The 24,683-nt window shown below is 31.7% G+C and overlaps 5 protein-coding genes across 9 annotated transcripts; 3 read left to right on the top strand and 2 right to left on the bottom strand.

Moving 5' to 3' along the window:
- Window positions 1–1,098: 1,098 nt before the first annotated feature.
- LOC107416252 (GDP-L-galactose phosphorylase 1) lies at window positions 1,099–4,592 on the top strand. 2 transcript variants are annotated; one of them, XM_048472653.2, is made up of 6 exons: window positions 1,099–1,443; window positions 1,549–1,704; window positions 2,158–2,576; window positions 2,766–2,951; window positions 3,070–3,330; window positions 3,951–4,592. In XM_048472653.2, the coding sequence occupies exons 2-6, from the start codon at window positions 1,581–1,583 to the stop codon at window positions 4,254–4,256; spliced, it is 1,296 nt and encodes a 431-aa protein (XP_048328610.1). In that variant the 5' UTR covers window positions 1,099–1,443; window positions 1,549–1,580; the 3' UTR covers window positions 4,257–4,592. The 2 variants fall into 2 exon arrangements, with proteins under 2 accessions (XP_048328610.1, XP_015880215.2); XM_016024729.4 differs by having other exon boundaries at window positions 1,101–1,704.
- A 409-nt stretch (window positions 4,593–5,001) lies between these two features.
- On the bottom strand, window positions 5,002–6,868 carry LOC107416249 (calcium-binding protein CML24). Of its 4 annotated transcripts, none has more exons than XM_025073136.3 (2): window positions 6,321–6,868; window positions 5,002–5,020 (listed from the first exon to the last, which is right to left on the bottom strand). In XM_025073136.3, the coding sequence occupies exon 1, from the start codon at window positions 6,792–6,794 to the stop codon at window positions 6,336–6,338; it is 459 nt and encodes a 152-aa protein (XP_024928904.1). In that variant the 5' UTR covers window positions 6,795–6,868; the 3' UTR covers window positions 5,002–5,020; window positions 6,321–6,335. The 4 variants fall into 4 exon arrangements, with proteins under 4 accessions (XP_024928904.1, XP_048328611.1, XP_048328612.1 ...); XM_048472654.2 differs by lacking the exon at window positions 5,002–5,020 and adding an exon at window positions 5,071–5,276; XM_048472655.2 differs by lacking the exon at window positions 5,002–5,020 and adding an exon at window positions 5,071–5,273.
- Window positions 6,869–10,907: 4,039 nt separating this feature from the next.
- On the top strand, window positions 10,908–16,683 carry LOC107416388 (probable fructokinase-6, chloroplastic). The gene is made up of 7 exons (XM_016024875.4): window positions 10,908–11,291; window positions 12,075–12,283; window positions 13,878–14,090; window positions 14,806–15,003; window positions 15,144–15,281; window positions 15,680–15,796; window positions 16,300–16,683. The coding sequence occupies exons 1-7, from the start codon at window positions 11,147–11,149 to the stop codon at window positions 16,432–16,434; spliced, it is 1,155 nt and encodes a 384-aa protein (XP_015880361.2). The 5' UTR covers window positions 10,908–11,146; the 3' UTR covers window positions 16,435–16,683.
- A 1,241-nt stretch (window positions 16,684–17,924) lies between these two features.
- LOC107416401 (polcalcin Bet v 4) lies at window positions 17,925–18,840 on the top strand. The gene has a single exon (XM_016024891.4). The coding sequence runs from the start codon at window positions 18,428–18,430 to the stop codon at window positions 18,680–18,682; it is 255 nt and encodes an 84-aa protein (XP_015880377.2). The 5' UTR covers window positions 17,925–18,427; the 3' UTR covers window positions 18,683–18,840.
- A 644-nt stretch (window positions 18,841–19,484) lies between these two features.
- LOC107416245 (probable serine/threonine-protein kinase PBL9) lies at window positions 19,485–23,115 on the bottom strand. The gene is made up of 6 exons (XM_016024718.4): window positions 22,303–23,115; window positions 21,952–22,209; window positions 21,691–21,863; window positions 21,473–21,552; window positions 21,159–21,306; window positions 19,485–20,145 (listed from the first exon to the last, which is right to left on the bottom strand). The coding sequence occupies exons 1-6, from the start codon at window positions 22,895–22,897 to the stop codon at window positions 19,792–19,794; spliced, it is 1,608 nt and encodes a 535-aa protein (XP_015880204.2). The 5' UTR covers window positions 22,898–23,115; the 3' UTR covers window positions 19,485–19,791.
- Window positions 23,116–24,683: the final 1,568 nt, after the last annotated feature.

Raw genomic sequence — 24,683 nt, 5'->3', positions numbered from 1 at the left:
CAAAATTTTACATTTTTTTATAATTTTTTTGAAAAGAAATTGTTGCATTTTGATTTTTAAACTATATGGAATGCACATTGGCTTCGCACCATGTGATTTGCAAAACACCAAAACATTATCTATTAAATTTTATGATCAAAATAAGATTGAAAAAATTTGACGATCAAATTGCAATAGGAATATATTTTAGAATTATAAGGTGCAATTATATGTGTTAATATATTATTTATTAAAAATATTATTATAATTTAAAATTATAATGATGCAATTCTTTGTGTTAATAAATAAAATTTTAAATGGATTAATGAATAAAAATTAAATAAATAAGTTAAATAGTACCACATTATTGTACATAATTTGATGGAAAACTTTGCTATTATTCATTTCTATATATTAAACAACCTCAAGTATCAAAATACATGCACTTTGAATATGAATCGATCAATTTCTTCAAATTTCTTTATTTCGTCTGCCGTATCTTGCAAAAATAATAATAATAATAATAAATAAATAAATAAATCTATCTGCCGTATAAGATTCAAATTCACTTTAATATTAGGATGGCAAAATGCAAATTCACCAAACTATTTAGAACATTCGGAAAAAAAATAATAACAATAATAATTCTCTAAACATGTTTACAAAACTCGAACTGTCAATTAAATAGTTTCGATTCGATGGTTAAGTATCAAAATTTATGTCTATAAAAATATAATTCAAATCACATTAAATAAAAAAAAAATTAAAATAATTTGTAAAATAGATTTGCATAAAAAAAAAAGACTCGAACCCTTTATTTAGGTAAATTAATAAATAAATCGAGAAATAAAAAGGCAAGTTGGTCAAAGTGTACATATATTCTCAAAGCCAATTGGTCCCTGTTCATCTCCTAGTTTGCTCAAAAATTCTTTTCCCATTCACAGTCGGTTTTGTCAAATTTTTTTTTTTTTTTTTTTCTAAACGGTTCTGTCAAATTTAATAATAATAATAATAATAATAATCATATATAATAATGTTTTGTTTTCACTTTGCATTATAACACAAAAAAGAAAAACTGCCATAACTAAATTCACACATATAGAATTCCGCGTTACATATATATACATATAAATATAAACTAGGAGACCATTCGTCCACCGCCTCACCGAGCATAATAGCAAAAAACAATACGAGCGAAGCAGAGGAAGAAGCGGAAACGCCATTGAAATAGTGGTGCGGTGCTCAGCTCCAAAATATCCCAGACACCTACCATATCTCTTTTACAGCTTCAAAACCATAACCCAAAAAACTTGAATAGGCTGGGAAGAAAAAAAAAAAAAAGACCCTTTTTTTTTTTTTAATAGAAATTTGGAAAACCGGAAGAAACTTGCTCTTCCCTTCCATTGGTGGCTACCTTTCCGAACCCCACCCTCTTCTTTTCCGGCGACGGCGGCGGCGGTGGAGGTGGCCTCAAAGTTATATCTTTTTTTATTCCTCCACTCCACTTTGATTGTATTTTCAGGCACATTTTTTTTTTTTCTTTTTTTCTTTTCTGGGTCTGTTTGATAGCTGAGAAAGAGAAGGAAATTGTAGTTGTCAACATGTTGACAATCAAGAGGGTAGCTACAGTTGTTTCAAACTATCAGGAGGAAGGTTCAGGAACGGGTTTAGATCAAAGGGCATTGGGATGTGGCCGCAATTGTCTTGCAAAATGCTGCTTACCTGGTATTCTACAAAATTCCCTATTCTATTTTTCTTCTTTTCAAGTAAAGTTATTTTATCTTTAGGTATACTCAAATGGGTTTTAGGCTGTCTATCTGGTTGAGCTTTGCTTTGAAAGAAAAAACTTTGGAGAAGTGGATAAATGCTTTATGATATTTTCATTATTCTGGAAGAAAAAATAAAATAAAAAAAGATAAAATAAATCACATTCATTGTTCTTATGCTTTTGATTCTTCTGAGGTTTGCCTTAATTTGGTAGGAAATTTTGTATTGGCAATTGGTGAAGATTTAACAGTTATAATTTCTTTCTTTGCATTTTTAAAATTATGAGATTATTTTTGTTTTTGGGAATTATTATTTCTTGTATAGGAGTTTAATAATGTTCTAGACTTTTGTTATAATTCTTATTTCTTTCGCTTTCTATTTTGTATCTTACTGACTTGGGTTGTGTATCAGCATCCAAGCTTCCTCTGTATACATTCAACAAAGATGGAGAGGTGACTAGCGAACATAAAGTTGTGACACAGGAACATTCTCACATCTCTTTCCTGCACAATTTGTTGCTTGGACAGTGGGAGGATCGAATGAACCGAGGCCTTTTTCGTTATGACGTAACCACTTGCGAGACAAAGATTATTCCTGGACATTATGGATTTATTGCTCAGCTAAATGAAGGACGCCACTTGAAGAAAAGGCCCACCGAATTCAGGATTGACCAGGTTCTTCAACCATTTAATGAGGAAAAATTCAATTTCACCAAAGTTGGCCAAGAAGAAGTGCTTTTCAGGTTTGAATCTAGTGACAACAATAGCCATTTCTGGCCGAGTGCACCTGTTGATATGGTTTCAAACTCGCCTAGTGTTGTTGCCATTAATGTAAGCTATATTCAATTCTTTACTTATAACAGCCTTTGAAAATTAGCAAATTGCATGCACATTATAAAATTTCTTCATCACACTATTCTATTCGTGCAACTTGCATGTTAGCATAATTTGTTTCCTGTAGATAATCGATGTGTGGAAGTTTTTGTTATTGTCACTAACCATAATTTTGATAAATATTAGGTGAGTCCTATTGAGTATGGACACGTACTCTTGATTCCCCGCGTTTTGGACTGCTTGTCCCAGAAAATTGACCGTGAGAGTTTCTTGCTTGCTATGCATATGGCTAAAGAAGCAGGTGATCCATTCTTCAGGTTGGGATATAACAGCTTGGGTGCTTTTGCCACTATCAATCACCTACATTTTCAGGCAACTTTCATTTTTTCCACTTGGTCTATTTGCAAGGCTTCTTATTTATTACTTTCTATGTATTATTCATCATTATGTGTACCAAGTTTGAGCTAATTGATTGATTTACCTAATACAGGCATATTACTTAGCAGTTCCCTATCCTGTCGAGAAAGCTCCAACTCAGAGAATAATTGCTGCGAAAGGTCTGGAAAAGAAAGGAGTTATTGTTTCACAGCTCTTGAATTATCCAGTTAGGGGCCTTCTTTTCGAGGGTGGGAACACAATGAGGGATTTATCTGATGCTGTTGCTAGCTCTTGCATTTGCTTGCAGAACAGCAACATCCCTTTCAATGTTCTCATCTCTGATTGTGGGAAAAGAATCTTTTTGTTCCCTCAGGTACTTTTTTGTCTTTCTTTATATCTTATTTCTTTCTTGCTGGTCTTTTTGCTATCACATTTGCAGATATTGTTCTTTTACATGATATTTCAGAGTCAATTTCCACCCAAGTAAATGATGTAGATTAGAGGTTTAGATTTTCAGTTAGTACACTTAGATGCTGAAAAACTTTCTGTGGGTAAATTTCCTATTAGGTTTTAGATTTCATTTAGTACTCTTAGATGCTGAAGAACTTTCTGTGTCTAGTCTATATTAAGTATCTTGCATTCTAGGAACTATGGAGATGCTATTTTCAATGTGTAGTGATATGACACAATTTATTGTTCTCTATGATTGGATTTCTGTACACTTAAAGCTTACTTTTATTTGAAAATGTTGTTCTTACATAGGCTAACCTGATGCTAACATGATCTGTTCTTGCCATTCGCTTGTATATTATTTGATGTTTCCATTTACTCTATGCTTTCTGTAAAATAAACAAGCTGAACATATTGATATTCAAATCGAACGCCTAGTGTGAATAAGACATGTGCTTACAATTATCATTGACAAAGCTAGCTGATGATGCATTTGGTTTGAAAATTGAACTAATAATTTGGCCTACTTTTCTGTATGATCAGTCATTTGCAGAGAAACAAGCACTAGGAGAAGTAAGCAATGATATCCTGGAAACTCAAGTGAACCCGGCTGTGTGGGAAATCAGCGGCCACATAGTTCTGAAGCGAAGGAAGGATTTCAATGATGCATCAGAGACATATGCGTGGAGACTTCTCGCCGAAGTTTCCTTATCAGAAGAGAGATTCGAAGTGGTGAAGTCATATATAATGGAGGCGGCTGAGGAAAAGGAAGAAGAAGCTCATTATAACCCAGTTTCTCCTAAAGCTCCCTCACATTTATCTCAAGATTGTATGGTTCTTCAGTGCTGAAGGAATGCCAGAAACTTAGTTCTAACATAATATCTGCTGTAGATTGAAACTGCTGGATCTTCAATATACTGATATTCTGCTTTGATGGAAACTTACAGATCCTTTATATTTGTGATTAGATTGTTATAGTTTTGTTAGTTAGATCTGTGGCTGTTGTATATAATACTTGGAATAACCAAATATTTCACGCTGAGTATAGTATTATTTATATATGTATACTAGTTGGATAAACCTATAAAAATGTGTAAGGATCATCCAACTTTTGCCGATATAAAAACGAAAACTATTATGTTCAATTTTTCTCTTTTGCTAAGATTTTAAAGCATGTATCTGTTACCTGTCTTTGCAAGAATTACACTAGACTTTTGAGTGTTTTTGGCTAGAGTCACTCATTGACTGAAAAAATAGATTTTTTAAATTATTTTAGAAAAATTCAAATTTTGAGGAAAAACTCTTTTTTTAGTTTATAGTTGATGTGAACTCAATTAAAACTCTTTCTTTAGTTTATTTGGAACTCAATTACTGTTAAAGCAACTTTTTTATTTATAATCGAACATTTATTAATATTTTAATGAAAGTTTTTTTTGGAAAAGATTTATTATATAAAATTATACTGATAAGATACCTTGAAGTAGATGGCACGGTTTTCTTTCTACTTTTCACTTAAAAACAAAAAAGAAAAAAGAAAAAGGACATGTTGAAAATTACAAATACTAGCTCCGCCTCCACCTCCAAGGAACAACTGATGAACCGTAATATATAGGCTGACAACAAAACGAAAGAGCCATAATATATAGGTTCACTTTAGCAAGAATATTATCATAACATTAATTAATCATATCTTATATAAAAATTAATTAATGTCAATATACAAATCATCTAGTTGGTTAATTTTTCCAAATTTGATATTTAATTTTGCAAAGTCAAAATCAAATAAGTCAGAGTCACTTACCAATTAACATATTCATATAAATCCTACTTGCAATATGTGGTCCCACTCGACCACTCCCTTGGGAGCTGCTGTTGAATGGTGAAACTATCAAGCTAATGGATTTTTACAAGAAATTGATGATTTTTTTAGTTGAATTTTTATTACTTTACTAATATTAGTAAACATATATAATAATTAGTAGTATTTCATCATGATTTTAAATTTTTGTAAAAATTTCAACATTATCTATAATTACCATTTAGAATTAGAAATCCCATTATCAAAAAAATGCTTGAATTGACGCAAAAACAAAGACAAATTTAAAAAAAAGGGTTTGAATTTAGTGCTAATTGCTGCTTACCCAAACTTCCAAAACAGTAATTAATTAAAAAAAGAAGTGGTCAAAATGATCATTTATTGACCCTCAGCAACACTTGAGAAAATCACCCTACACTTACGCACTTAAACTGCCAAATAAGACCAAAAACTCTCAAAATAATTAACTAATAAAAAAATAAATTAAAGCAAGACATTTTTTTTCCTTTTTTGTTTTGTGTTTTGTGTTCTTTTTTTTATTTATTTATTTATTTTTATTTTTTTGCTTTAAAGAAAGGAAAAGTCGAAGGTAGACTTGATCCAAAAGTAAAGGACTTCACGTATTGAGGTAAGCAAAGCAAGCAATCCAGAATATTCATATAATATGTCGCGAAAACCACGCAATCCTCCATCGAATTTCAACAGAAAACCCTAAACCAAAAATCTTCCCATTCACGCAACACAGCGTGAAATGCAAAATCTACTGTGCGAATATTTTCGTATAATTCGTACATCCACACACAAATTATTAAAAAAAGAAACAAAAAAAACTTTCTGGGAAAATAAAGGATGGGAAAGAAAAAAACAAATAACAAGAACAAATTATTATCACACTTACTAATATTGCACCATTTTTTTCTTTTTTGGTTGCTTCCACTACTCTTTTACCATGTTTTGATGATCTAACATCAGAGAGAGAGGAAAAAAAAAAAAAAAAGTAGCAAAAACTAAAAACAGATCAAATCCAAGAGTTACCGATTAAATCCAACAGTTTCTTATGTACAGCTAAAATCTATTGGAAAACCCTAACTACTTACCTAAAAAGAAGATCTCTAATCACGAGACATCATCTTCTTGAACTCCTCGAAGTTAACGCTTCCATCGCCATCAACATCCACCGACTTGATCATCCTCCTGCAATCGCTCAACGTGCACTTCTCCCCCAACCCTTTCAACACAGAATGAAGCTCACTCGCGGATATAAGACCGTTCTTATCAGCATCATACAGATCAAACGCATCCTTTAGCTCTTTGGTACCACACTGATCTCCTCCTCCATCCGATTCACCGCCACAAAAGAAAAGAGCGAACTCACGCGGATCAATGTGTCCGTCGCCATTCTTGTCGATCTCTTCCATAATGCGCTTGATCTCCTCGTTCGAAGTCTCAGAACCAAGTGCACTCATTACGTTCTTGAGCTCGGCGCAGGAGATTTTTCCGTCTCCGTTCTTGTCGAACTTTTCGAAGATTTTCTGAACATCGTCTACAGACTTGCCGTTCTTCTTCGCCATGTTCGCGAAAAGCACGAAAAAGACGTTTTCTGTATTTATTGTTTCTGGCTCAGATACCAGAGAGTGTCTAATAGGGTGTTTCTTTATATAGAGGGGAAAATCACGCGGTTTCCACAAGTTAAGGCGGTGATGATTCGGTACGGGAAGGATTTGTGTGGAGTATCGAGTACATGACCATCTGGAACACGTCAATTGCCAGGGAATCAAGTTTCCACTTTTTGTCTTCTCCATTAGAATGTTGACACGTGCAGAGATAGTTGGAATGTGTTACAGGGTATTATTTTTTTTATGTTGAGTGGTTCAAGAGCAAAGATGGGGTCCACATAGAAAATCAGTTAATTGATGATACACCAGTTGCGATTAGTGACTGAGACTGAATAACCTGTTCACGCGTGAATTGATTTTTTGTGTAAGCGCGTGGAATTTTAGACTTTTTATTTTATTTTAATTAATGAAAAAGCGATAACGCGTTAACTTATGACCTGTTTGTTTTGTTTTGTTTGTTTTTGTTTTTGTTTTTTTTGTTTTTGTTTTTTTTTTTTTTTGGCTTTTATGTTTATTTTATTTTTGTTATTTTAATATTATTATGGTACTCAAAGTGTGTGGAACAAGTACACAAGGCCTTAAAAAAAAAGAGAGAAAAAATTTGAGGATTGGGCCTGGAAAAGTTTGGAGGAAATCGATTGGATAAAATATATGGATACAATGGGAAGCAATCACGGATTGTTAAAAGATTCGAAGCTTCTTCACATGGTATCCAAAAGTTGAAAGATATGTAACTTTTAATCCAAGATAATAGGAGACAGTTTCACCAAAACAAAACAAAAAAAACAAAAAAAAAAAAAGACAGCAGGAGACAATTTTTTATTTTATTGTAATTAATTGATCAGAAAAGTAAAACTCTATCAATCATCATTATATGTAATAATTGTTATACTTTGTATATGGATCTTACAAAAGGACAATAATTCATTTTTTATATTCTTTATATATATATATATATATATATATATATAATCATTTATCTTTGATTCATCTTATTAATTTATCAAATATAATATCACACCATTTTTCATCTTGTATTTTTTATTATAAATTGGGAAGAGGCAATGTAGCATCGAATTTAAAGGTTATTAAAGATGATCATTGCTATTAGAATTGTTTCCAAAAAAGCTATTTTGAATTTGTATTTAAGCTTTGGTAATTTTAGGGCAATGTTTTTTTTTTTGTTTTTCCTTTTTTATATGCATAATAATAAATGATAATTATTAGCTTGGTTGCTGGTTACGAATGTAATCCACACGTTAACTATAAATTTAATTGGATATGAAAGGGTTCATTCTCCATATTGGTTTTTAAATGTAAAAGTCAATAGAAAATTAATTGCACTTAATTAATATTATATCAGCAGTAGATGAACACCACAAAAGGTGCAGAACTCTTTGTTCCTGGTAGGACAATGGCATCGTTGGAGTGTCACAGTTGGTGTAGGTTTTTAAAGATGTAATAATGTATATAAACAGTTGACAAAGGCCTGTTTTGCTGGTTGGAGGAGCCCAATTAGTCAAACTATTTTTCTTTTCTTTGGTAGAGTTAGTAAAAGCAATTCAATTATAATTTTGTCTTACTAGCCAAAACATCATGTAAAGTATTATACACCAGAGAAAGTATGAAATGTGTAATGATGACTGCTATTAAACACTAAAATAGAATGAATGGAGTTCTAACTTATACAGAAGTACAGAATAATAATATGGTAAATAATTTATGGAAAATAATATGGAAAATAACATTTATAAATAATTATTTTTGTATAATTTGTATAATTTAACATTTATAAATAGTTAGCTTTTGCAATCATTCATCATAAATTTTTAACAATATCAAAACCATTAAAAGAATAACCCCAACAAAAAAAAGAAAAAGAAAAAAGAAATCTAAAATCTATACAGAAATCAAAAGCAAGAATGTCATATCGTAACAGGAGATTAAAATGTCAAGTCAAAAAAGCCTAACTTTTTAGCAATCCAATTAGAAGCTTGATTAGCTTTCTCTTGATAACTTAAGGTACGTTTAAAGGCTCCTAAATCCTAATATTTGAAATCCGTGTCACATGTGTATGGTATCTGGAATTAAAGTTAAGTCCTCCATTTATAATTAGTTGGGAAGTTTATATGGATCTATGATTAAAATATCCGAAATTTTTTCAAAATTTATATTTTTTTAAATGGTTGAAATAAAATTTAGATTTCAAATAGAAAAAGATATAATTTTCATGATATCTATTGAAATTTATGAAATTTCACTAAAATTTTAATGAAAATTTTCCTAAAAATATACACATTAAATTCTTAACAATTTAGTTAAAAAATATATAAATTTCAGAAATTTCCATGAAATCTCCACTAAAATTTTGAAAATATCTATGAAATTTTTATATATATTTTTTAAAATTCATAAATATTATTGATATTAGGTAAAAACAAAATTTATAAAATTAACTATTATTGATATTAGGTAAAAAAATTTATCAAATTAACTTCATTAATAATTTTTTTATTTTTTAATTGCCTTTTAAATATTTAATGATATAAACAAAATAGAATGAATTGAAGTGAATAATATTAATAAGTTCTACTTATTGAATATCAATAAAACAAAAATATAAAAATTGTAAATTATATTTTTGAACCTGAAAAATTTTATTGTCGGAAATATCTGTTTTATAAATATGGGTAAATAGATTATAAAACATATACATGAAGATATCACAACGAAAAGAGGATTTGATTTTTATAAATTTTGGATCAATAACAGTTGAAAGTCATTTTCATAAATCTTATTCAATGGATAGTTATGGAATGTCATCAATTAGCAAGTTATGGGTACTATCTCAAACTCAACAATTAAAAAGTAGTAGTTATGCACATAGTTAACTAATAATACAAGATCTATATGGTTAGCATATTAATAATTATGTGCAAAATTATTAGGGAGATATATCTTTTCATAACTACTTCTTATATTTTACATCTCAAAATCAAAATGAAGAAGAAACTGATAATTTTCAACCATCCAGAAGTTCTATGTGGTATTAAGATGATATTTATGAACTATAATGTAATTGTAATAATCGTTTTATATATTTTAGTTAATAAATAATTTTATCATATATGTATTTTTGATATATTTTTATTAATAATAATTTATTTATAATTATTAATGTTTATTATAAATGAATTCATTTTAGATTCAGGAACCTTAGAAACTATTAATATATATTTTAAAATTTAAGTTTTCAGAGTGATTCAAATGATAACAAATATCACCACAAACAAACCAAAACCATCACAAAACTAATACTGATCATTTTTTTTTTTTTTTGGGGAAAAAAACTAACACTAATCTTTAGTTAAAGTGGGATGCTAAAGTCAAATTAGACCCCAAAAAAAATAAAAATCTTGAATCTTGAAAAAAATATTTAATCATCATATACAAAAATACACATACAGAATTCATACATAGAAATTGTGCTTGATATTAGAAATACAAATGGCATAAACGTAAATTTCAAAATATTAAAGTGTGATTTTTTAAAATTATTGCATTCCATAATATTCAGATATTTATAGAGGACATATTTCCACATTTTTACAAACACGAAACCCATACAGAGGATATAGGTACGTATTAGAAATCTCATTATTAAAAGGAATACCCCATTTAAAAGTCCGAACAAGTCGTAAACATTCTCTTGGATGGTTTCATGGAACAAGTCGTCGTTTCATGTGCCGCATAGCATAGAATTACGGTTTGATGCTTATAAAATATATTTTTTTTTATTCAATATTATTTTTCTCTCTGTTTTTATTTTCACTAAACTAAAGCGCATTCAAATTCCTCTTCAGAAAATGCTTTAATATTCATCATTATTATATTCTCCTTTTCTCCTTCCCTTTTTCACAAGAAATTATTCTGCTGACGTGTCAACGGAAGAGGGGGATAAAAAATTTAAAAAATGTATTTCCAAAAGGGGATGATTTTTAAGGTGGGAAGTCCAAAGAAGTCCAGGACACGTGGCAAACAAAGACTGCAAGAGCAAAGTTCGTTGGTTGTCCTAAAAAACCAGATGTAAAACACAGTGAAATGCCTTAGCTTTCTCCGCTTGACTGTTACTACTTCTCTTCTTCACTCTCTCTCTCTCTCTCTCTATCTAAAAACCCTTTGCTCCGATTAACAGCTTTGAACCCATTTTCTCTCTTGCCACCAAATTGCTTTTCCAAGATCAAGAAACGATCTTTCAGATTGTTTTTGAAAATTTTTCTTAATTATTTGTTTCTGTATTTGTGTTTATGGCTCTTCATTCAACGGTTTTCTGCATCGGCACTGGTGTGACTTCGTTCCCTAGAAATTCATTGAGTTTTGGTCACCGGACTGTGAGAGCCTCGGGGTTTTCTACTTCACCACTTGCTTCATTTCCCAGATTGAATGTGCGAGGTATATTCTAATTTTTTGCAATTCTTGAAAGCTCAACTGAGAATAGGAAATGGGTTTCTTCGTTTGTTTGTTTGTTATATGATTTTTGCTTCTTTATTGATAGATTATAGAATAAAGAAATTGATTTTGGATTTGCTTGTATTTTATTTGTTGTATTTGTATTTGTTTAAGTTGAGAAGCTTCTGTTTTCCATTGAGATTTAGTGGAATTTAACGAGCTATATAATGTGTTTAATTTGGTACTTTTTGATGTGCATAATTTCCTCCACATTGTAAAATTACCCTTTAAATGACGTATTTTTGTATAGGATTGTTCTGTTTATGAGAATCATGTAAAATTGCAAAGGCCCGCATCATTGCAGCCTATCTAGCTGTATAAATAACTGGCCCAGATAATCATACTAGTCTTATCAGCAAAAATAGAATTGTTATTAGAAATTGAATTTTCAGTTTTCTTCTGTGATATAAGGTGAAGTACATGTGAAGGTCTATATGGTAAAAATTGTACAGATTTCACCATTTTATCGTTTGAATATGTCTTTCAAATAGTTGTTATACTCCACTTTTTGGCATATTTTTCTTATGTGCGGTTGAGTCCAAGGGTGGTAGTCATGTGAGATGCCACTAACTCAATGTACTTGTTCACTATAAATGATCTTTGCAATGAGCATAATAGTGATCATTATTACCATGGTACTTGTTGTCATCTTCTTAATCTAGTATTCATATTTCTTTTATCAGTAAAAATGAACAATTTTTCCTCCTTGCTTATATTCTATTTTAGGTAAATCATTTCCAGGAGATGGGGTGCCTGAATCAAAGGAATCACCACATGTGGTTTGTTTCGGAGAATTGCTGATTGATTTTGTCCCAACTGTCAGCGGACTTTCATTGGCCGAATCAACTGCATTTAAGAAAGCTCCAGGAGGAGCACCTGCTAATGTTGCTGTTGGCATCGCTCGTCTTGGTGGTTCATCCGCTTTTATTGGGAAGGTATTGTTCTAGATATCTATGTTCATTTTCATTTTGTTCATGGTTTCATTATGTACGGCAGAGCAGCACCTCTACTGTGCTTGAGAAATGCTCATAAACACTACCAATTTCAATTGATGGCTATGTTAAGTATATCAGAGAAAAATTCTTTAATCAAGTTCTGACTGTGAACCGGATTGAGTGTTGATCCTATTTGTTCAGTCAAACAGCATAATAAGTGTCATAAATGAAGAGGCCAAATTGTCTATGCTAATCTTTTTCATTCTTATGATGTTAAACATTCGACATGGACCGAATATTCCTTGCTATAGTCACAAGTCTCTTTGGTGTATAACTATATGCCTTTATGTTTAATCTGATTTGAGCATTATTTGGTTCTTGTCTTTTCATCTTTCTTTATGCTGCAGAAGAAACAAACTGCATATTATATTGTAAATTTTTTAAATCACAAAATTAATTAGGTAACTTCATCATGTAATTATGTTATCATTATTCGTAGATGGGAATGAGACCTAATTATCTTGGCATGGAAATATTCCGATAAGAAGGACAGAACTGCTTATGACATCTTGTTCTCTTAGCTAAACTTGCCCTGTAAATTAGGCTTTTGTTTTGTAGAATCATATACTGATTGTTCAAATGCTTTGTAATGGTTGAAAGCAAATTAAAAGTTAGGAATTGAAACCTCAATGCTAAGCTTTAAGTGTACCCAAAACTACTGTTTAAATTTGAGTACAGTCCTTAGAAGCTTTCAGTCTCAAAGCATAGAACCTGCTCAGTTGTTAATTACAATTGGTCAACGGTTAATGTGTTGATATCAACTTTCATCTTATTTGATAGGCAAGCAAGTTTGTGATTAATGGGAGAACACAATATCAGATCCACTGCTATGGTATGAATAGTTATATCTCACTGACTTACTTTATCTATGAGAAAATATCTTTGAACTAGTTGAGCCCTTTCTGGTCACAACAAAACATAATGTCATTCCTCAGATTCTTTGGTTGGAATCTGCTATAATGATCATTGAGGTATTGGTATTATATCTTTTCATCAAAATCCTAATTTGTTGTTGCTAATACCTGTAATCATATTGCATCATACATAGCTGGTCAGTTAATTTTTGGGTTCATACAACTTATTTTCAAAGCAATAAAAAGAAAACGAAAATCCAAGTGTATCTCAATAATTGACCTATCTGAGAATATCTTATTTGTCCCATCATGGTACTTATAATGGAACCATTCATATCTATCATGGTAACCAATGATTGGAATCGTTTATGTCCATCACAGTAGTTGGTGAATGGAAACACTCATAACGTTGTAGTCAGGGAAATGAATATTAACATAAGCTTTGATTGGCTTTCTGTATTGACTGTAACTTCAAGCGAGGATTTTCCTCCTAGATTTTGTTCACTCTATTTAGCCATTGTGTCTCTTATCCATATTCAATCATTCATAATTTATAAAAAAATTTCACAGCTTTGATGAATTGAGAATTTGAGATTTGTATTTTCTACTTTTCAAACAGAAAGAAAAGTGGTTCTATGTTGTATTTTATCTGATCGTTGATGTTTACGCAATGTTTACAGGTTGGTGAAGATGAATTTGGATACATGCTTGCTGATATATTGAAGGAGAACAATGTAAATAACGAAGGCTTGCGTTTTGATCCTGGTGCACGAACTGCTTTGGCATTTGTTACACTAAGGAGTGATGGGGAACGTGAGTTCATGTTTTATCGTAATCCAAGTGCTGATATGTTGCTTCGGGAAGAGGAACTTGATTTTGATTTGATTAGGAAGGTATGCTATAACTGCTATTCATGGTATGTTAGAAACCAAATCAATTTGATAGTGAAGAGATTAAAGAAAGAGGAAAAGAAACAGAATATAAGAAAGTTTTGATATACTGGGACTTGTATTCAGTTAGTAGTAACTATACCTTTTACTAGTAAGTGGTCTATTTCTACTTTTTGATGGTCATGCTCATTTTTTTCATGGTGTCTACTAGTGTGATGGGCATATTTAACCATGAATGAAACTTGACAGGTGTACCATAAGATGAACACAACATATATCTATTGAGGCAACGTTTAGAAACCATGTATTTTACAACATGGTAAATTTAAACTATTTGGTTCAAGCAGCTGTTAGCTACAAATTACCATTCATTGCAGTTATTCATAATCAATGTCATGCAAAAAGGACAATCAAAATTTTAAACATTGGATTTGTATATTATGTAGAAATCAAGTTGGCAACCAGCATTTGCATCTCCAGATTTTCTCTCTCTCTGTCTCTCTATTATGTATATGTATGTGTATGTTGGCTTTCATGCAAGACTGACTTCTCCATTTCTGTCACTTCTTTTCCATGCTGACCTTAGATACATTTTCTGTCTGTCCCCTTAAGTGGATTACTATATTTTCTTCAAGTTTTTATTATTTCATATTTTTTCTTTGACTTGTTGAGTTTAATTTTTGACTATTTCATAAAATCTGTTTCCATCCAATGACAGGCAAAAATCTTTCACTATGGTTCCATAAGTCTTATTACAGAACCATGCAAGTCAGCCCACATTGCTGCAGCAAAAGCTGCAAAGGATGCTGGTGTGGTTGTGTCCTATGATCCCAACCTGAGGCTTCCATTATGGCCTTCTGCAGACAGTGCCAGAGAAGGAATTTTAAGTATATGGGACATTGCTGATATTATAAAGGTGGTAAAACTTCAAAGCCTAGATAACGTAGAATAGGTCCATATTTGATTTTTGTGTCCCTTTCCTAGAAAGCAGATGTACAAGGCAGTGCTAAAAGTGCATGGAGTTCTTCTGATGATTTCAATTAAATAAACTTTCAGATAAGCGAAGAGGAGATTTCTTTTCTGACAAAAGGAGAAGATCCATTTGATGAAAATGTCGTTCGCAAATTGTACCATCCAAATCTTAAATTGCTGCTTGTCACCGAGGGCCCAGATGGTTGCAGATATTACACCAAGGTAGGCGCCCTCATATGTCTGTTTTTATGTGGCATTGCATTCATTTAAGATGTTTCTTTTATTATTATGTTGTATTAATGAAGATCTCTCTTGTATGCTTATTGAACTGTGAATCAAAGAGACGTCACGCTTTTTCTTTCTTGTTTTCTTTTTGGTTTCGTAAGCTTCCCTTAATGGAGAGATTTAGATATATTATCTCCACTTTGCAAAAGTTGACACCTATTGCCCATATTTATCTTAGTCTTTTCCAAGAGTAAGTAAAAACCATCATACATATTTGTCCTGTCTTTGCCAATATTTGTTTTCTAGATAATTGCTTCAGCAGCGGACATGCATTATGGAAATAATGATCCTGTTTTTCTAGTGATTGCAAAACTGAAAAATATATGTATTTCCAGGATTTCAGTGGTAGAGTGAAAGGCTTAAAGGTAGATGCCATAGACACCACTGGTGCTGGGGATGCGTTTGTAGCTGGAATATTATCACAACTAGCAGTCGACCTCTCCTTGCTTCAGGTACTGCATTTGAGCTAAAGTTTCGTTATCACACTTTTTTCATTTTTCAACTTAATTCGAACATGATGTCCGAGCTTTGGTTGGGAGGTTTTTGACAATGTCTTTCTCTAGATGTGTAATACCCAGATTTGTTTTAAAAAATGCACAATATCATGAAAAGCTTCTGCACACTGGAACTTCCAATTTACATGGACTCTCCTGAGCTAAACAACAATGCTGCCGGTTTTGTGAAGAAAAATAAAAAATAGCATTCATTAACCCATGGAAAATTCACTCTTGATTTTCCCAATTATTTGTGATAGTTTCCCATGAGATTCCAATATTCTGTCTTGTCCATAGCATGTTTAATTTCAAAACATATATCCAAAACTATAGTTTCTGATTCCGGATTTATTATGATATGTTGGTCTTTTCAAACAGATATTCAGCTTGCTTTAGCAAACAATTTATTTACTCCAGCCAACTAAATGAACTGGTCTTTTTATTTGGATTTTAATTTGTAGAAAGAGGACAAACTGAGAGATGCTCTGAAATTTGCTAATGCTTGTGGTGCATTGACCGTGACGGAGAGAGGAGCAATTCCAGCTTTACCAACTAAAGAAGCTGTGCTGAATGCCATGCTCAAATCTGTAGCCTAAATTTAGGCAACAATTGATATACTACTGTACATGTTCCGGACAGACAGTTAAAACAGCCATGAAGAGGCAGGTGAAAATAAAAATTTAATTTGAATATTTTTAGTTCTTCTGTTCAGTTCATGTTGTTGTTAGATAATTACCGTAAACTCGCTGCTGTCATTACTTAGATTGGAAAGATTAAGTCACTCTTGTCTTGATGAATAATTTCTGATGTCCATGAATCAAGTTTAAGGGGATTACATCTACCTATTCCTCCGTGTCTCATCCAAAAGTGCTAACCCATTTTCTAAGATTATCAAATCCAAATGCTGGAAATCGGGTTCTTCAAGTCCTTCAATGAGAGAGTGTTAGGTTATGGTATACTAAATTTATTAGCCAATGAAGCTTTCAACGGTTCAATAACATTCATGATGCCAAGGCTCAATCATTACTGTCCATTTTATGTTTTTTGATTTAGTTGAAGCTGATAATTGTAGTCCTAAACTAAATATTAATTGACATTAAATACTTTTATAGTAATGGCTGGTATCAAGGCCGGCTTAAGACATAGGCCACTAAGGCCCATGTCTAGGCCCATTATGTTGGAGCCCTTAAAAAGAAAAAAGAATTCTACATGTATATATAAAATATATGTATATGTATTTATTAAATAGAATATAATTATTAATTTATTTTGGAAATATAAGAATTTTGACTTAAAAAGAATTATAATTATCTATAATTGATTATTTGTTTTTAGGTGAATTCTAATTGATTATTTATTGTGATAATTATTTTTAATTATTTTTATCTTTGAAAAATAACACCAATCAAATTCAATTAAATATTTTATATTCTATAATTAATTATATTTTATTAATAAAAAAATAGAAAAATATGTTAAATATTCCTCTTATTTATGTACTTTGTCTCTTTTTTATGCGTTTTTCTAGTCTTGTTCATTTATTTTCATCCCTTCTCATTCATTCGGCTTTCATATTTATTTAATTTTGGCATCCCTATATAATTTGCAATTTTGATCCAAATGGCTCTAAAATAAAAAATGAACTTGTAAATTATTATCTATTTTAAAAAGTTTATATTTTTCATTTTTATAATATTTTCAATTTTTTTTTTTTGGGTTTTCTATGAACTTATGTTTTTAGTTATTTATAGTTATTCTTGCTGTTAAAAAACTAGATTTTGTATTATTCTAGTTTTTGGTTTCATTTTTTTTTATATTTTAATTCAAATAAATTGATTAGATTTATTTGAGTAATAAAACTTAAAAAATAAATAAATAAATTTATTTCCCAATGTATAAATTTATTATTTTTTATTAGTGCGGCTTCAATGGAAAAATTTTTTTCAAAATTGAAATTGATAAAATCTTATTTTTGTTCAACTATAGCTCAAAAAAATTAAGTAGTTTAACAATTTTATCATTTGAGAAATATTTATTATCAAATTTTGAATATAAAATTTAATTAGTAATTTTGCATCTAAAAAAATTCAAAAACAAATATAGATTTTATAACAAAAAATATATTTTATTCAAAATAATATTTAATTAAGATCCCAAATATTAGTTTTTGCCTGGGGCCTCAAAAATTGTTGAACGGCCCTGGCTGGTATACTCCTCTCCAAGAAATATCCATAAAAAACAAGCTTATAAAAGTAGATCTATAATTTTACCATTTGAAAAAGTCATATAACAATTAGAGTACCGCATAAAAGTAAAAAATAAAATAAGCTTGGGTTGCAATTTTAGCATTTTCAAACGTGACCTCTCTATGTTGGAAAATAGATGGATAAAATCTAAACACATGGAAATCGGAAATTCATAGTTGAATGTTGAATGTTGAATGTTTCACTAGGCTATGCTGCAAGACAGAAGCCAACAAAGACACCGAGTTTAAAGCACAGCCTTTTACATTCAAGAAAACTGTCTATAAAACAACCAAACTATCAACCTCACTGTATCACAAAAATATTAAAAATCCACCCATAAAAGATGGCTGATGATCCAAAAGATAAAGAAGAGCGTGACCGCATTTTCAAGGGCTTCGACAGCAATGGTGATGGGAAAATCTCCTCACAGGAGTTAGGTGAGTCGTTGAAAGCACTGGGTTCAGTCACTGCCGACGAGGTGAGTCGTATGATGGCCGAGATTGACACAGACGGAGATGGCTTCATTTCATACCAGGAGTTTACAGATTTTGCCTGTGCTAACCGTGGATTAATAAAAGATGTTGCCAAGATCTTCTAATATCTTCAAACAACCATATTTTTTGTGTTTTGGTTTTGTTTTGTTGTTGTGCAAGCCTTTTTGTAATATTGATTGATTTGCATGCCTATGAAAGGTGCAATATCCATAGCAGTTGTTTTGGATTTTTCTCCTAATAGAAATCTTTTTGGTAGTTGAAATGTTGCTTCTTAGCTTTTCACCCTACTTTTTTAAAATAATTGGTTTAATCTTTATCTTTTTTTATTATCATTTTCTTTTTGGTGATTTGTTTAATCTTTATCTCTTGCATGCCTAGAATTGACTTATGAATTTGCTTCATCATTTCCATTAGACACATATTATGGTCGATAGGTATCACACACAAACACATATTTTTGCGAATCCACATATATATATATATATATATTATACTATTTTATACGCTTACGTTAAAGATTACATATTATGCAACACATATGCATACATGGGTAGTTGGTTTCTCAGTAGTCCTAGGAATCATACAAACTTCATCTCTGTGTCACGATTCATGACTCGAGTAGAAAAGTCCTATGTTTCATGTCTTACGCTTCATGCATTTGTCCCATTGGTATTATTTTTTTCCCCTAAGCTGCAGCTGATGCATATACTTACTTTGTCAATCTTCTACATATATGCTCAGATTATAACTACCAAAAAATAAAATGTTCCATTCATCAAAAAACTTAAAAAAAAAAAAAAAATTGTTCCCCATAAAATTATAAATTCTTTAATTATGCTATATAAAATGCATATATTCAGCTAAAAATATTGAAAGCCAGTACTTTGTTCATATTATTCTCACAAATACATGGATGCTGCTATAATTATATTAATGTGCAAATTCAAGGATTGCCAGAAAACAAAAAGTTCATCCACCTCATTGGGAATAGGAACTCTAAACTTGAAGACAAATCTATTACACTTTTCCCTCTGAGAAATAGGGGCAGGTAAACCCACAATATATACACCAAAATCATGACTCCTATTCCTATTTACAATTTCAACATGTTTTCAGTTCTAAAATCTATCACCCTGTTCAAGCAAGCAACACAATGAAACCCAAGTTAAAAACCAAGAAAGTTAAATCTTCAAAGTCGAAAATATTCCACACGTCAGCGACAGTAAAGGTGATCATCATCCTCAAACTCTGAAACTCCTAGCATAGCCAAAGCTAAGTGACTCTTCATCTCACTATTTGTTTGTTGTAATTGAGGGTAACAATCAATAACACATCCATTCCCTATAAAGCTAGATTTCTTCCTTTTAGAGAAAACAGGTTCTTCTTCACCTTTCAGTATTGCAATAATCTCACAAATGCCCGGCCTACGAGATTCTTCACTGGTTATGCAGGCAGCTGCAGCTTCAATCATCCGAGCTATCTGGTTTGAATATCTCAATTTGCATTTGAGTCGTGGATCAAGCAACTCTTCAATGGCTCCTTTCCCTTTACTCAAAAGGGGTTTTGCCTACAAGAATGTCAACATGAGATATTTTTTATTGTGTTTTAATGGTAATAATCAACAAGGTAGAACTCGATAATAAAAGGAAGCAAGACAAGCCTAAATTTGCCACAATGAAATAAAGCTATTTTCCTAAATCTATAGAATCATATGGTAACGATGAATGAAGAAAAATTACAAAGAACTACTCCCGTAGGTAGTTCATTATTATGTACCTCTTCTTATGGTTATGACTCAGGTGCCAGAAATAGATGCCTCATTTTGAATCTAATTTTGTTTGGAAAACAGCCCCAATTTTCTATAATCAATAGTAGCTATCCAATTGTTTGTTTGCAATGGGAACATATTCAATTATACAACATAAGAACTGACATTTGACCAAATTTACATGCGTATAAAAGAGAGAAAAAAAAAAAAAATGTCATGTCATAGAGGTTTCTTAGGCATCTAATTATAATTTCCAAAAGTTTAAGAGCATCTGTTTGAAACTGTTAGTACTAAAATAAGGCGTCTAATTTGAATTTACGCCTAGAAAACGACCCTCATGACTTTCTGCTTTAATACTATGGATGGAACACCAATAGTTTTGACTAGACAGATACCTTCCCAAAATCCTGTCCTGAGGTTAATTATTTTCCTTCATTAACTATATTCAATGCTACTATATATATATATATATATATGTTATTTAGCCATTTTCATATATTCCATATAGACAGGAAATGAAGTTTGGTTCACATGAAGTATAACATCACATACAAAAATCCAAATGAATATTGGAAAAGCACGTCATATAAAAGATTCCTTAGTGTTTAATATCCATTACTGAGAACAGTATCTGCCAATTAGAGTGGCTAACCTAATAGAGCTAGTAAATTTTGGAGTATTTTCCTTTACAACTAAGAAACAAAAACTATCAGAAGGAATATGTAGATCTAGAAAGAATACTACTATTTCACTATTTAGAGTAAAAAACAAGCTGAATACAACAACCATAATAACAGAGAACATTGGCATACCCATAAGACCAAATTCTCCTCTCCTTGTGGTCTTCTTGCTTCAATTGGCTTTCGGCCAGTTACTAATTCCAATAACACTACCCCAAAAGCATAGACATCAGTTTTGTCTGATACTTTCCCATGCTGGAAATACTCAGGAGCTAAGTAACTGTGAAGGTAATATATCTTTAATCACGTTAGGAACCCCAAAAAAAAAAAAAAAAAGTCTTTGCAGGGCAACCACCAGAAAGAAAATTGCTTCTTTTTTTATTTTTTATTTTTTTTTCAATTATATATTTCATTTTATTTCTAACAAGTTTCCCCGAAAGTCATACCCAAATGTTCCTTTCACAGTTTTGCAGAGGAAAGGGATTGATGGTGCAGAAGTCCATGTGGCTAATCCAAAATCACATAACTGCAACCAGAAATTATTACAAGACCATCAGTTATGTGTTGAGCAGGGAACTGAGTTGGTTGGACATGAAAATCTATTTCAGAAGGAAAAAATTGAAAACCAGATTGAAATTCATAAGCAAATACTCCAATATTTTACCTTGGGTGTTTTCTTGGAAGAAAGAAGAATATTTGATGGTTTAATGTCTCTATGAACAACACATCTTTCAGTTCCATTATGTAAATATGCTACTGCTTCAGCAATCCCAATGGCAACCTTGTACCTTACAGACCAAGGAAGTATTCCAGTGCCTTTCACTCCCCTCTTTTTCTCTGCATAAGGGCATTGCAAGAAATCATTCAAAATTCAACCAATTCCACATAAAAATCCTTGACCAAAAACCCAAAAAGGAAAATATACCATGCAAATGGTGCTCCAAGCTTCCACCAGAGACATACTTATACACCAAAAACAAGCCCTCCTCTGGATCTATACAAAAACCCACAAGAGGAACAACATTTGGGTTGTGTAGAGAGCTAGCAATCATCAATTCTCTACAGAATGCTTTTGCAGATTCCTTATCTTCCTTGTCCAACCGCTTAATCGCCACAGTTGTCCTCAGAACACCAACTCTCCCACGGAAAACACAGCTCAAAGCTCCTCTTCCCAAAACTCTGCCTAGCCAAAACAACAAAACTCATATGAAGATTTTTTCCATGCAAAAAAAAGATTGAAAATTTGCACAAAACAGAAACAAAACCATTAACATACCTTTGGAGAAATTACGAGTAGCGGATAGAATTTCTCCATAGCTGAATCTCACCAGAGTATTGGCCACTGGGGATATGCTCCTCTCAAGCGACTCAAACCTTCTCCATTTCTGTTCCTTAGCACGAGACTCGCACAACCCATTGTCCAAATTGACCATCAGAACCGTCGCTGCAGTTGAGGAGCTCATGTTCATGGATTCAAGCTCAACCTGAGAGCAGAAACTGAACCTGAAAGACGAGTGAACCGACTGTGGGTCAGCATTTGTGAGCTCTGCACCACACCCACCAGACTCCGCTAGCAACCAAGCCTTGTTATGCTCCAAATTCTTACCCTTGCTGTTGTTGTTGTTGTTGTCACATTCGCCGTGATTCTTGTTGGAGCTTCGCCGGCGGCGAGGGGGACGAACACAGGCAAAACCAAGTTCCCAAATCATCTTCCTCAAAATGGTTTTGATTTTAAGCTCATTATAGTCACAGTAATGATCTGTAACTACAGAAGAGGAAAAGGAAGAGGAAGAAGAAGGGTGTGCAGCATTTGTGGTGGGATTAGGAGGAGGCTCTCTTGAGTGAAAGAGAGCACCTTGGGTGAAACCCATTTTTGAAGCAGATCTCAATGAGCTTTGCACAGAAAACCAGAATCACCTAAAGGAGAGTGAAAGAAGATATAAGAAAAGTAGAGAGGGACAAAGAGAGAGAGAGAGAGAGTATATATAAAAAAATAAAAAAATAAAAAAATAAAAAGAAAGAATGAAAGTGAAAGCTGCTTTGCTTGCAGGGTGGGAGAGAATTTTTCAACAGGAGAGAGAGAGAGAGAGAGAGAGGAGACCGCCGGGGGGGGGGGGGGGGGGGGGGGGGGGTAGTAATAGTGCAAAAGACGGGCTATATAAATAAATTATTAAATTAAATAAACAAAATTTGATTTAATCAATGTTTGGGATTAGATTTTTTAGCCAAAAATTAAAAATAAAAAATAACATGTTTTGGATTAAAGTTGGGGGAAGGTGAAAATTTCTTTATTCCTTTTGAAGATAAAATAATGGGAGTTATGGGGTCACTATTGCTTTGTGGTTAGAATGGCATTATTCTAAGAAGATAGAGGGGAGAGCCTGAGTTGATTCCGAGATTTATAAGAGATTCCTATTGCTGACCTCAATGTAGACAACCAGAGCCCACAGAAACCACAAAGCTACCTAATGTGAATAATTTGGACATAGCCACCATCACACCAAAAAGAATTTGAGGAAGAGAGAGAGAGAGAGAGAGGTCAAAGGGAAGCTTAAAGGAGGAGGTTTGATGGGATTTTTGCACATTGGGATAATGAAATTTAAAAATAATGGTTAAACACCCAATTAATTGTATGATGATGGAATGGTGAAGGTTTTGTGGGAAAAAATTACAATGGCTTAAAATAATGACCAAATAATGTCTAAAGGTGTTGCATTGTTGTTTGGTAACCATCCAAAACCTTCCAACTTCCAACCACCTCTCTTTGACAGCCTATCTTAGCCATGTTTGTCATGAGCTGATCTTTGAGTATGAGATTTTTTTTTTCTTTTTTATAAATTTTTTTAATTAATAGTATATAAATGTCAAAGTTTGTGATTAGAAAGTTATTGTCGTCATCACCATGGAGGTGTTAAATATTTGTCGTGATAGGTCCCATGTGTTTGTTTTGATAATCAATTTTAAACGTTTATAATTAACTTTGTGAGGCTTATTTGAAATCACCCATCTCAATCTATTACTATTAATTATTAATTTATTAGTGTATTTCAATTTGTGAATGTTATACACCAATACATTATTATTATTATTATTTTGTATTCCATTTGTCTCTGGGAAAGAATTTATAATACTAATCTTTTGGCTATATGTTTTCAATCTGTGGGCATATTATATATATATATATATATATATATATATATATATATATTTGACTCCTGTATTTTGTTTATTTTGTATATTTTTCTTAAGCTCGCGCTGAGAATAAATTTTATTGAATTATTTAAATTTTTGTATTTTATCTATGAGAAGTTAGATATCCACTGTCATAAATTCCATTGCAGGTTTTTACCAATATACAATTAATGTTAGTAAAATCCATTATTAAATTTTTAATTAAAAAAAAACTTAAAAGTAATTTATTAGTACTTATTTCCTTTTTAATTTAAGTAGATAGTACAATACACTTGGTATGAGTGATGTTAATAGGTATCGCAATTAGTTACAAAATTTTAATGATTTTAAAATCAACGCAGAAAAGTGCATGTACTAATACATGCTTGAGGTAACTAGAAATCCACATTGATGAAGAGGTACAAGTAGCATACGAATGTAGTTATACAAATACATGACTTTTTTTTTTTTTTCCTTTTGTTTTTC

This window comes from Ziziphus jujuba, chromosome 4 (genome assembly GCF_031755915.1).
Source record: "Ziziphus jujuba cultivar Dongzao chromosome 4, ASM3175591v1".
Lineage (NCBI taxonomy): Eukaryota > Viridiplantae > Streptophyta > Magnoliopsida > Rosales > Rhamnaceae > Ziziphus > Ziziphus jujuba.
This window is presented reverse-complemented; position numbering and strand designations above follow the sequence as displayed.

Coding starts and splice junctions, on each gene's coding strand:
- LOC107416245 (XM_016024718.4), bottom strand. CDS start 22,897: ATGGGTTTCACCCAAGGTGCTCTCTTTCACTCAAGAGAGCCTCCTCCT. Junction 22,210..22,302: donor TACTCGTAATTTCTCCAAAG/GTATGTTAATGG, acceptor TGTTTTGGCTAG/GCAGAGTTTTGGGAAGAGGA. Junction 21,307..21,472: donor ACTGTGAAAGGAACATTTGG/GTATGACTTTCG, acceptor TTACCTTCACAG/TTACTTAGCTCCTGAGTATT.
- LOC107416401 (XM_016024891.4), top strand. CDS start 18,428: ATGGCTGATGATCCAAAAGATAAAGAAGAGCGTGACCGCATTTTCAAG.
- LOC107416249 (XM_025073136.3), bottom strand. CDS start 6,794: ATGGCGAAGAAGAACGGCAAGTCTGTAGACGATGTTCAGAAAATCTTC.
- LOC107416252 (XM_048472653.2), top strand. CDS start 1,581: ATGTTGACAATCAAGAGGGTAGCTACAGTTGTTTCAAACTATCAGGAG. Junction 1,705..2,157: donor TGCAAAATGCTGCTTACCTG/GTATTCTACAAA, acceptor GTTGTGTATCAG/CATCCAAGCTTCCTCTGTAT. Junction 2,577..2,765: donor CTAGTGTTGTTGCCATTAAT/GTAAGCTATATT, acceptor GATAAATATTAG/GTGAGTCCTATTGAGTATGG.
- LOC107416388 (XM_016024875.4), top strand. CDS start 11,147: ATGGCTCTTCATTCAACGGTTTTCTGCATCGGCACTGGTGTGACTTCG. Junction 11,292..12,074: donor TCCCAGATTGAATGTGCGAG/GTATATTCTAAT, acceptor ATTCTATTTTAG/GTAAATCATTTCCAGGAGAT. Junction 12,284..13,877: donor CATCCGCTTTTATTGGGAAG/GTATTGTTCTAG, acceptor CAATGTTTACAG/GTTGGTGAAGATGAATTTGG.